General features: G+C 38.9%; 1 protein-coding gene across 4 annotated transcripts in view; it reads left to right on the top strand.

Annotated features, from left to right (window-relative positions):
* Positions 1 to 12,757, top strand: part of lratb.1 (lecithin retinol acyltransferase b, tandem duplicate 1) — a 234,407-nt gene that overhangs the window by 110,011 nt on the left and 111,639 nt on the right. For all 4 annotated transcript variants that reach the window (XR_012098671.1, XM_073043138.1, XM_073043137.1 and 1 more), the window contains one exon: positions 6,363 to 6,427. Coding sequence is in view for 3 of the 4 variants with exons in the window: in XM_073043138.1 (XP_072899239.1) it covers positions 6,363 to 6,427 (65 nt within the window). In the remaining variant the exon portion in view is untranslated. The remainder of the gene's footprint in view (positions 1 to 6,362; positions 6,428 to 12,757) is intronic.

The following is a 12,757-nucleotide window of genomic DNA, read 5'->3' as shown; positions in this document are numbered from 1 at the left end:
ATCACACCTCCATTTCCTAGCTATCCATGTACCCGTCTAAATGCCTTTTAAATATCGTTAATGTATCTGCTTCCACCATTTCTGCTGGTAACGCAATCCAGGTACACTGTGTTAAATAAACAAATTTGCCTTGTAAATCTCTTTTAAACCTCCCCCACCCATCTAGTTTAAAGCCAGGCTCTCCAGTATTTGAGGAAAAAAAATACCCTGACTGACTATTATAACTACACCTTGCAGTTTTATATATACATATCAGGTCAGCCCTGGGCCTCTAACGCTAGAGAAAACCAGTTTACTGAGCCATGAACAAGATAAAAACCCATGGTGTTAGAGGCAAGATATTAGCATGGTTTTGTAGAGAGTTGGGATAAAGGAAGGCTTTTTCAGGATGGTTGTTGATGACTAGTAAGGGTCAGTGTTAAGCCCATAAACTTTTCACTTCATACATTAATGTTCTGGACGACTGCATTCAAGTTTGCTGACAACACCACTGTCATTGGCTGAATCTAAGCTGGTGATGAATTAGGATATAAGGAGGAGAAGGAAGATCTGGCTGAGTGGTGCCAGAATAACAACCTCTCACTCAGTGTCAGCAAAGTCAAAGCAAGTGTATTATCAAAGTACATATATGTCACAATATACAACCCTGAGATTCATTTTCTTGTGAGCATACTTAATTACATAATAATAATCATAAAAGAATCAATGGGAGACCACCCAACTTGGATGTTCAACCAGTGTGCAAAAGACAACACACTGAAACAAAAAGAAAGAAATAACAATAATACATAAATAAATAGATCGATAGATAGATAAATAAGCAAACAAGCAATAAATATCAAGAAATTGCGATGAATATGAGTCCGTAGGTTGTGGGAATATTTCAATGATGGAGCAGATGAAGTTATTCCTTTCAGTTCAAGTTCAGTTCAGTTCAGTTGAGGGGTAATAACTGTTTTTGAACCTGGTGATGTAAGTCCTGAGGCTCCTGTACCTCTTCCTAATGGTAGCAACAAGAAGAGAGCACATCCTGGGTTGTGGGGGTCACTGATGACGGGTGCCGCTTTCCTGCGGCAACGTTTCATGTAAATGTGCTCCGTGTTGGAGGGGGTTTTCCCTGCTGAACTGGGTCATATCCACTACTTTTCGTAGGATTTTCCGTTCAAGGACAGTGGTGTTTCTATACCTGGCTGTGATGCAACCAGCTACCAGAGGTCAATGAGCTAGGCCTCATCAGGGGATCAGAACTGGAGAGGGTCAGCATCTTTAAATTCCTTGGTGTTATCATTTCAGAGAATCTTTCTTCGGTCCAGCACTTAAGTTCCATTATGAAGAAAGCATAGCAGTAACTTGACTTCTTAAGAAGTTCATGAAGATTCGGCATGTCATCTAAAATTTTGACAAACTTCTATAGATGTATATGGGTTGAATATGGTGACATATATGTACTTTGATGATAAATTTACTTTGAACTTATAACTTTTGAAGTTTGAAGAAATTGATGGCATTGTGCAGAAAATACTAAGATAGTGGAGGGACATGGTGTTGTGGAGGCCAGAGAGTCTGCAGAAGGCCCAGGACAAATTACCAGAGTGGGCAGGTAAGTGGCAGGTTGAAAACAGCATAAAGAAGTGATCAATTGAATACAACATAAGGAAGTTTGGTGTTTATACTTTGGTAGGAAGAATAAATGTGTAGATCATTTTCTGACTAAGAGAATTTAAAAATCAGAGGTGCAAAAGGAGCTTGGAAGTTCAGGACTCCCTTAAGATTAATTTGACTTGGTAGTAAGGAAGGCGAATACTCATCAGGTTTCTTTTTGAGAAGTGTATAAAAGGGAGGATGTCCTGCTGAGCCTTCGTAAGGCATTTGTCAAACCATTGTTGGAAAATGTGGGTAATTTTAAGCTCCATACACAAGGGAAGAGGGTTCTGAGGAAGAATAATCCCAAGAATGAAAAGCTTGGTGTTTGATGGCTCTGAGTCAATATTTGATGAGGGGGGATCTCATTGAAACCTACTGAATAATGAAAGGAAAACACAAAATGCTGGCAGAACTCAGCAGGCCAGTCAGCATCTATGGGAGGAGTTAGTGACGACGTTTTGGGCCGATACCCTTCATCAGGAGTGAAGTAACATGGGATAGTCGAGGGGGGATAAGAAGTGGGGGGGAGGGATGAAGTAGAGAGCTGGGAAGTGATAGGCTGGAGGGAAATGGGCTAGGGGGAAGGTGGAGAATTATGGGAAATAAAAGAGAAAGAAAGGTAGGGCTGGGGGGAGATTATAGTGAGGGGGGAAAAAAGAGAAAGAGAACCAAAATAAAATAATAGATAGGGATGGGGGTAAGGTGGGTGCAGGGGTATCAACGGAGGTCTGTGAGTTGGATGTTCATGCCAGCAGGTAGGAGGCTACCTACACAGGAGATAAGGTATTGCTCCATTGACCTGCGTGTGGTCTCATCTTGACGGTAGAGGAGACCATGGACAGACGTATCGGAGTGGTCTGTGGAATTGAAGTGTGTGGCCACAGGGAGATCCTGCCACTGCTGGAGGACTGAGCACCGGTGTTCGGCGAAACAGTCTCCCAGTCTGCAGCGGGTCACCCCAATGTATAAATGGCCACATCGGGAGCACCGGATACAGTATATCACCCCAGTTGACTCGCAGGTGAAGTGGTGCCTCACCTGAAAGGACTGTCTGGGGCCTGGGATGGTGGTGAGGGAAGAAGTGTGGGGCAGGAGTAGCACTTCTTCAGTTTGCAGGGATGAGTGCCCGGAGGGAGGTATGTGGGGGGGGATGAATGGACAAGGGAGTCGCATAGGGAGCGATCCCTGCGGAAAGCCGAGAGTGGGGGGGGGGAGGGGAAGATGTGGCTGGTGGTGGGATCATGTAGGAGGTGACGGAAGTTACGGAGGATTATACTTTGGATAAGATGAGGCCACACGCAGGTCGATGGAGCAATACCTTATCTCTCGCCTAGGTAGCCTCCTACCTGCCAGCATGAACATCCAACTCACAGACCTCTGTTGATACCCCTGCCCCCCCTTACCCCCATCCCTATCTATTATTTTAGTCTGGTTCTCTTTCTCTCTCTTTTCCCCCCCTCACTATAATCTCCCCCCAGTCCTACCTTTCTTTCTCTTTTATTTCCCATAATTCTCCACCTTCCCCTAGCCCATTTCCCTCCAGCCTATCATTTCCCAGCTCCCTACTTTATCCCTCCCCCCACTTCTTATCCCCCTCGACCATCCCATGTTACTTCACTCCTGATGAAGGGTATCGGCCCGAAACGTCGTCACTACCTCCTCCCATAGATGCTGTCTGGCCTGCTGAGTTCTGCCAGCATTTTGTGTTTTTATTTATTTCCAGCATCTGCAGATTCACTCGTGTTGCCTTTGAATAATGAAAGGCTTGGATGGAATGGATGTGGAAGAGAATGTTTCCATTAGTAGGAGAGTCTAGAATCCAAAGGCAAAGACTCAGAATAAAAGAACATCCTTTTAGAAGTGAGATGAGAAATTTCTTTAGCCAGCAGGTTGTGAATCTGTGGAATTGGTTATTCATACAGCTGTGGAGACCATGTCATTAGGCATTAAGGCAGAGATTGATATTTTCTTTATTTAAGGATATTAACAGTTATGGGGCAAAGGCAGGTGAATATGTTTGAAAAGTGAAATCAGCCATGATTGAATGGTGTATTAGACTCAGTGGGCTGAATGGAGCTATGCACTTGCCATCCAAGGCTTATCTATACATCAGTCCTCCTGTCCATCCTGTCATCTGCTGCGTACTTTTGTCCAACACTTGACATTCAGAAGTGCAACATCTTGTACTTGTCCAAATTAAACTCAGTCTAGCATTTTTCCATCCAGGTTTTCAGCCAATCTGTATCCTGCTGAATTGTTTAACATGTTTTCTCACTATCCACAAGTCCACCAATTATTGTATCGTCTGCAAATTTACAATTCAGGCCACCTACATCTTCATCAAGATGATCAAGATTCCAAATAGTCAAGATTAAAAAAATAAAAAAGTAATTGTTCTTGTATTTAACATTTGCATTGAAATAATATAAATGTGTAATTATAACAAACAAGTTCCAGAAGCCACCTTAAATAACTAAACACATTGTGTGCATACAAATAATTAAGAAAACATTTCTTGAAACTAGCCAGTCCACCCTGGAATCATTCCTCTCCAGTAAAGTGAATGGGGTCACTGAACCTGCACCAGATCTAACCAAGCACAGATTCAGTGGGCAGACTTCCAGCATAACTTCTGGGAAACTGCATGAATTTGGCAGTCCCGTATTAGAGCACAGTTGGAATGACAGTAGCAAACATTTCTCTGAAAGTTCAAGACTTCCACAATCAAATGTACGCTACAAAAGTATTTCATTTGTCAATTTGATAATTATCCCTTCCCTCTGAACATCCGTTTGGGACACACACAGAGCAGACACAATATTGTGCACCACGGAAGTGCTTTTGTATCAATGTTTATAATGGTTATTACATAAACAAAATAAGTGTGATCGGTACTAACCTGCACCACACCTCTTTGCTCATTCTCAACCTCTTCTTTCACTAAACTGAAAAATGTTATGCATTTCTTAGCTGAAGATTGAAAGCTTGCATGAATGCCAACCTGGTGTCAAAACAAACTTGCAGTAACTGAACAGTCTTCCCACTAAGTGACCCCAGTTGCTTAAAGACTCTTGCTGCCTTTTCAGTGACTCTTTTCGGTTGCCAACTCAGATCTCTAATCCCCTCCATAACCTTAATTTCCCCACCACGGGGGGACTAGAGAGGAAATGCAATCACTGTATAACCTTAATGCTTAATGGTAAGTGAGGAGGATAATAATCATATCTCCTTATTAACGAAGTTCATTTTATGACCAGTAATTATTTTAAGTGCATCAGTGCAAAGGTAATAACACTAACAAGCAGCAATAATAACTGAATGGTCCAGCTTTTACCCTGCCAGGTGAAGTCTGTTTAGTATCTAAATGACAAGTTTTTTTAATGACCAAGTTCATGGAATTTAATCTCTTCCTGAACTTGTACATGAACTCTTTTGTTTAGATGCAATTAAATTAACTACTGGGAAAAGATATGGTATCATTTAGAAAGCAATGATGTGCTTTTAACCCGGAGAATTTCTAGTACAGTCTAGCTTCACTTTATTCTCTTTAAACTGTAACAAGCTTAGCCTTTTTTTAAAACACAACGTCAACTGTTTGCAAATTACAAAGGAGAATGGTGAATCTTATGAATGCCCCTGTTCATAAAAGGATCTGTGAGGAAAGGAGCACCAGATGCTCAGAGTGTTTAACTCTACCATTCTTATGTTAGCTGCTTCAGGTGGCAAGTCACTTCTGTGTCTGACTACAGAATTCACAAAAGGCTGGCATTATAAAGTCCTTCTCTTCGAGGTCTTTGCACTGACTTTAACAAACACTGTCCAGTATTCTAATTGAATGCTATTTCATGTCAAGTCTAATAATGATTAGTGCTTTGTTGGTGCTCTTGGATGTTTTATAAAGGATGCAAGGACTGTTGAAAGGACTAGATAGGGTGGATGTGGAGAGGATGTTTCCTGTGGTGGAACTGTCTAGAACTAGAGGGCACAGCCTCAAAACTGAGGGGCAACCCTTTAGAACAGAGGTAAGGAGGAATTTTTCTTAGCCATAGAGTAGTGAATCTGTGGAATGCTCTGCCACAGACTGTGGTAGAGGCCAAGTCCATGAGTATATTTAAGGCAGAAGTTGTTAGTTCACTGATCGGTCAGGGCAGGTCTATGGGGTGGAGTGGGATCCGGGATCAACCATGATGGAATAGTGGAGCAGACTCAGAAGGCTGAACGGCCTGATTCTGCTCCTATGTCTTATGGTCGTATAAAGAGCTGACCTAAATGTAGAGAATACACTTGTGTATGTGTCACCAGTCTGATTTACAAAGTGGTACATTTTATAAACATCCAAACAATATTAAAACAATCCTACAGGTTAGTAATGTAGTTCCTGATTCCATAAAATCATAGGCACTGAGTGTGTGCCACAATTTCTTGTGACAAAATTAAGTGCTAGCTTTGTTTACTTCTCATACGAGTTTATTAATTGACATGTAATTTAAATTAGCCTAATAGTTTAAAGCAAGTTTAGAATTTGCTTGATACTTGTATTTATAGATTAGAGAATTTATATTTACTCAAGATACTTAAAAGTATGCTAAATATTATATATTAGTAGACTTTATGACAGATCCCAGCATTGTTTTATTAATATTTAAGTAAAAATGTATTCACAGTTGTTACGGTGATATACCAAAACTGGAACAGATGGGTTTCATTTCATTTTGCAGGTATAGAAGGAGGAGCTGTGCGTGTCCAAGGAGCAAAGGGATTACCTCCTTCTGACAGTTACAAGGTACTGTGGACAGAAATATTAAATTATGTATTTGATAATCACCTAATTTGTTGTTCGATGATATGATTTAGATGAGTTTTTGAAAATCATTTTATGGTGGAAAGTTGGAGAGTCATTCAGCCTAGACCCATCATCCTGCAGCTGGGCCATAGGCCTCCATACTCCTACCATCCAGGTACTTATCCAAACTTACCTTAAATGTTGAAATCAACCATTTCTGCTGGAAGCTCATTCCGCACTCTCTCCACCCTCTGAGTGAAGTTCTCTCTTATTCTCTCCCTAAACTTTTTACCTCTCACCCTTAGCAACATCCTTGTAAACTTTCAATCTTATTGACACCTTTCCAGTAGGTAGGTGACCAGAACTGCACACAGCACTCCAGATTAGGCCTTGCCATCATCTAGTACAACCTCAACAGTAAGTCTCGACTACTGGGAATCACGGATGGATCACTCCCTCCACGATTCCCTTGACTATTCATTCCTCCCACTAAACTTCCTTCCGACATCTATCCTTGCAAGCGGCCCATACACCTCATAGAATATAAAACATGGAAAAATACAGTACAGGAACAGGCCCTTCAGCCCACAATATTGTGCCAAACCAGCTAAAAAGTAAATTGAACCCCCCCCATAAAAAAATAATCCCTCCTACCTACACAATATCCTTATGCCTCCATCATCCTCACTTTCATGTGCTTATCTAAGTGTCTCTTAAAGGCCTCCAATGTGTTTGCCTCAACCACCATACCAGGCAGTGCGTTCCTGGTACACCACTTTCTTTTCAACATTTTTATTAATATTACCGTAGATTTCGCACTACAGAGCGCACCTGATTAAAAGCCGCTGGCTCTAATTTTAGAAAGAAAATTAATTTTGTACTTGTACAAGCCGCACCGGATTTTAGGCCGCAGGTGTCCCACGTTGTAATATGAGATATTTACACAGAAAGATATTACACGTGAGGATTTTTTAACTTTTAATTAAATCCGTATGGTAACATAAACAAATACATATTGCAAATGCTTTTAACTTAAAAGCAGCGTTTTCGCTCGGGTCTAATGTGCTCGGCTAATGTGCTCGGGTCTAATGCGCTCGGGTAATGTGCTCGGCTAATGTGCTCCCCCCCCACCTTCCCGTTTATCGCAAACCGGTATTTCCCACAAGACGCGGCGAAACCGGATGTGATGTCATAGTATCCCGGGATGTACAGAAAACAAATAGATAGATAGATACTTTATTCAACTAGAAAATACTAACAAATGAATTACTAAGCGAAAATATTATAAACTAAATAACTGCCATAAAGGCAGCACAATGCTTTTCTTCGAGTGTTTTCCATGTTGATGAGGGTGAGTACAAATGACTGATTTACAATAATTTAATTGTGAAAGTGCGCTTGATTTATCGTACAATTTCATTGGACCTCTGTGAACTACTCATCAATTTTATTGGTCTGCTGTTACGAGGCAAAATGTTTTTGGCGGCATGAAAAAAAACCATGCATTAGCCGCACCGTAGTAAAGGCCGCAGTGTTCAAAGCTGTTCAAAGCGTGGGAAAAAAGTAGCGGCTTATAATCCGACATCTACGGTATATAAATTGCATGGATATAAATACAAAGTTCATAAGGAGACAAGTAATACGGATTACATTACATTTAAATCACAGTAATATGATCACAGTATCCCATATTCCAAATCAATCATGCAGAAAAAATGATTGAATTATGAAATAAAATAAAGTAGAATGATTGTATTTTATTAAAAGAAATCTACCCACACTACCAAAATGAGCTGGTTGGTGAAAAAGAAAAGAGAAAAAAATACCTTACCATACAATATTATAATAATGATGGCTCAGAACCATACTTTAATAACAAATTCAAAGATTATGAAAATAACTCAGAAAGGGTCCCCATGACATTAGAAAATCAGGTTTAGAATCAGAAATCGAACAATGAATCTTCTCTAGCTCAAGGCACAGCATAACTTCAGATAGTCATTGAACATAAGCAAGCAGGGCAGCCTCCTTCCACTTGAGCAAGATCGCCCTCCTGGCCATAAGAGACATAAAGGCCAATACCCGCAAATTAGATGGCTTTAGTTTTGTAATACTATTTTCAACAATACCAATCATGGCAGTCAAGGGATTGGGCTTAAAACTAACATTGAAGAGTACAGAAAAAGTTCGAAATACATCTTTCCAAAATTTTTCAAGGCTCGGACATGTCCAAAATATATGAATTAGTGTGGCCACTCCATTAGTACATTTATCACAGTAGGAGGAAATAACTGCGTACAAACAAGAGAGCTTGTCTTTAGACATATAAACTCTATATACCACTTTGAATTGTAATAAAGAATGACGAACACATAATGATGAAGAATTAATCAATTTTAAAATAGTCTTCCAGTTCTCTTCAGATATGAGAATCTGTAAATCCTTTTCCCAGTCTCCTTTAATCTTATCTAAAGAGGCCTTTTTCAGTCCCAACAGCAGACCTTCTCTGGGCTTGTCAGAAATGTATGTAGTTGGGATCTTAAAAAATCTCTAATCTGTAAATATCGAAAAAAGTGAGTATTGGAAAGGTTAAATTTCATTGAAAGTTGCACAAGAGAAGAAAAATTCCCTCCATCAAACAAATCCTGAAATCATTTAATATCCAATCTGTCCCATTCTTTAAAAGATAGGTCCATTAAAGATGGTTTAAAAAATCAATTAGAAAAGATGGGACTCGAGAGGGAGAATCTCAATAAACCAAAATGTTTTCTAGTAGTAAAATGGATTCAACAGTGGCTGGATGGGAGATGCCAGAGAGTAGTGGTGGATAACTGTTTGTCAGGTTGGAGGCCAGTGACTAGTGGTGTGCCTCAGGGATCTGTACTGGGTCCAGTGTTGTTTGTCATATACATTAACGATCTGGATGATGGGTGGTAAATTGGATTAGTAAGTATGCAGATGATACTAAGATAGGTGGCATTGTGGATAATGAAGTAGTTTTTCAAAGCTTGCAGAGAGATTTAGGCCAGTTAGAAGAGTGGGCTGAAAGATGGCAGATGGAATTTAATGCTGATAAGTGTGAGGTGCTACATTTTGGTAGGACTAATCAAAATAGGACATACATGGTAAATGGTAGGGCATCAAGGAATGCAGTAGAACAGAGTGATCTAGGAATAATGGTGCATAGTTCCCTGAAGGTGGAATCTCATGTGGATAGGGTGGTGAAGAAAGCTTTTTGGTATGCTGGCCTTTATAAATCAGAGCATTGAGTATAGGAGTCGGGATGTAATGTTAAAATTGCACAAGGCATTGGTGAGGCCAAATTTGGAGTATTGTGTACAGTTCTGGTCACCAAATTATAGGAAAGATGTCAACAAATTAGAGAGTACAGAGGAGATTTACTAGAATGTTACCTGAGTTTCAGCACCTAAGTTACAGAGAAAGGTTGAATAAGTTAGGTCTTTATTCTTTGGTGCTTAGAAGGTTGAGGGGGGACTTGATATATGTATTTAATACTATGAGGGGGATAGAGAGAGTTAATTTGTATAGGCTTTTTCCATTGAGAGTAGGGGAGATTCAAACAAGAGACATGAGTTGAGAGTTAAGGGGCAAAAGTTTAGGGGTAACACGAGGGGGAACTTATTTACTCAGAGAATGGTAGCTGTGTGGAACGAGCTTCCAGTAGAAGTGGTAGAGGCAGGTTTGATATTTTCATTTAAAAAACATTGGATAGGTATATGGACAGGAAAGGAATGGAGGGTTATGGGCTTAGTGCAGGTCGGTGGGACTAGGTGAGATAAGCGTTCGGCACAGACTAGAAGGGCCGAGATGGCCTGTTTCTGTGCTATAATTGTTATTTGGTTATATGTTATATGGTTAAACTGTAACCAAATCATCAAAGTATGTTTGACTGCCACATTGTCAGTTAGTTTATTTAAAGATAGAGGAAGCGAGTATCCAAGTAAAGAAGTAATGGAAAATTTCATAACAGAATTGACTTCTGTCCATATAGGGCAATTCTCATGGTTAATATAATATATCCAGAGCATAATATTTCGTATATTAACTGCCCAATAATATAATCTAAAATTGGGTAAGGCAAAGCCTCCATCCTGTTTGGTTTTTTGAAGCTGAACTTTATTTATTCGAGGTTTTTTATTCTTCCATATATGGGAAGAGAGAATTGAATCCAAAGAGTCTAAAAAAAGATTTAGGAATAATAACAGGCACACAGCTTGAAAAAGGTATATAAATTTAGGCAAGATATTCATTTTAATAGAATTAATTCAGCCAATCAGTGATAAAGAGAGAGGCGACCAATCAGAAAGTGTTTTTTTTTAAACATAATTCAATAAAGTTTAAAAATTTTCCTTATAATTCTTAGTGATTGTTACTCCTAAATACATAAATTGTTTTCTTAAAATTTTCAAAGGAAGGTTAATATCGGATAGTATTAAATTGTTTAAAGGAAACAGTTCACTCTTATGTAAATTTAATTTATATCCTGAGAACTGACTAAAATTAAGTCAGTAAACGGAACACAAATGATAAAGAGGTTGTAACATTAGATACAAAAAGCAATAAGTCATCAGCATAGAGCGACACTTTATGAATAGTACCTCTCCTTAAAATACCAGTAATCTCTTTAGACTCTCAAAAAGCAATTGCTAAGGGTTCTAATGCCAAATCCAAAAGCAGAGGGCTGAAAGGACAACCTTGTCTAGTTCCACATTGGAGTTTAAAAGCTTTAGAGTTCTGAAGATTAGTAAGAACCCGAGCGGAGGGAGATAAATAAAGTAATTTAATCCAATGAATAAAATTAGGTCCAAAATTAAATTTTTCTAAAAATGTAAAAAGATAATTCCATTCAACTCTGTCAAAGGCCTTCTCCGCATCCAATGATACCACACATTCCGATATTTCCTTAGATGGAGAATGCATAACATTTAATAAACACCGTATATTAAAATAGCAATATCAATTTTTAATAAATCCTGTCTGATCATCCAAAATTGTAGAAGATATAATATGGCCCTTGTGGCTAAAGGGATCGGGGGTATGGAGAGAAAGCAGGTACAGGGTTATGAGTTGGATGATCAGCCATGATCATACTGAATGGCGGTGCGGGCTCGAAGGGCCGAATGGCCTACTCCTGCACCTATTTTCTGTGTTTCTATGTTTCTATTTTCAATTCTGTGAGCCAACACTTTAAATAAATTTTTTGTATCAAAATTAAGAGATAGGTCTATACAAAGAACATTCAGTAGGATTCTTATTTTTAAGAATAAGCAAAATGGAGTCTTTGTAAAAAGACTGCGGTAATCTTCCTACCTTGAAGGAATCTGTAAGGGTAGAACATAAGTGTGGTATAAGCAAGGAGGAAAAAGCCTTATAAAACTCTCCAGAGAATCCATCAGGTCCTGGGGATTCCCCAGAATGCAATTCTTGAATAGCCTGAGCAATTTCCTCCTGGGAAATGGGTTGATCCAATTCCCTATGGCCATCTATCGAAAGATTAGGAATATTTAATTGATCTAAAAAATTATTCATTGTAATATTATCATTAACAGGGTCAGAGCTATACAATTTGGAATAAAATTCCCTAAAAGTGTCATTAATTTCAAAGTGATCAGTTGTCATATCCCCATATATTTTACGTATTTCGTTAATTTGTTGCTTAGCTATAAATGGCTTCAATTTATTAGCTAGTAGCTTACCAGTTTTATCTCCGTGAATATAAAACAGACTTCTATCTTTTAAAAGCTGAACTTCAATTGGATAGGTTAAAAGGAGATCATATTTAGTTTTGGTTTCAATACGTCTCTTATATGTTTCAGGATCAGGTACTGAAGCATATTTACGATCCAGTTGTTTTAACTGATTAGCTTGTTCGTTTCTCTCTTTGTTAGCTTTTTTTAATGATGTTTGCAATATAAGAAATAATTTGACCCCGGATATATGCTTTAAATGTATCCCATATAATAAAACTAGACGTCGCTTCTGACGTATTTTCTTCAAGAAAAGAGTAATTTGATTCTTCATAAATTTTTAAAAGTCCTCATCGGATAACAGAGTTAAATTCAGTCGCCAAAATCTACTCATAGGGATAAGACCAGGCAGATTTAGAGATAGAAGTACAGGAGAGTGGTCAGAAATAGCAATCTCTTCATATTCGATCAATCGAATTAATGGAATGATTTGACTGTCAATCAAAAATAATCAATCCTGGTATAAGAATGATGGACATCAGAGAAAAAAGAATACTCCTTGTCCGTCGGATGAAGAAAAAGCCAAGCATCAACTATACCACATTTAGTTAGAAAGGATTGG

Source organism: Hemitrygon akajei, chromosome 4, assembly GCF_048418815.1.
Source record: "Hemitrygon akajei chromosome 4, sHemAka1.3, whole genome shotgun sequence".
NCBI lineage: Eukaryota > Metazoa > Chordata > Chondrichthyes > Myliobatiformes > Dasyatidae > Hemitrygon > Hemitrygon akajei.
This window is presented reverse-complemented; position numbering and strand designations above follow the sequence as displayed.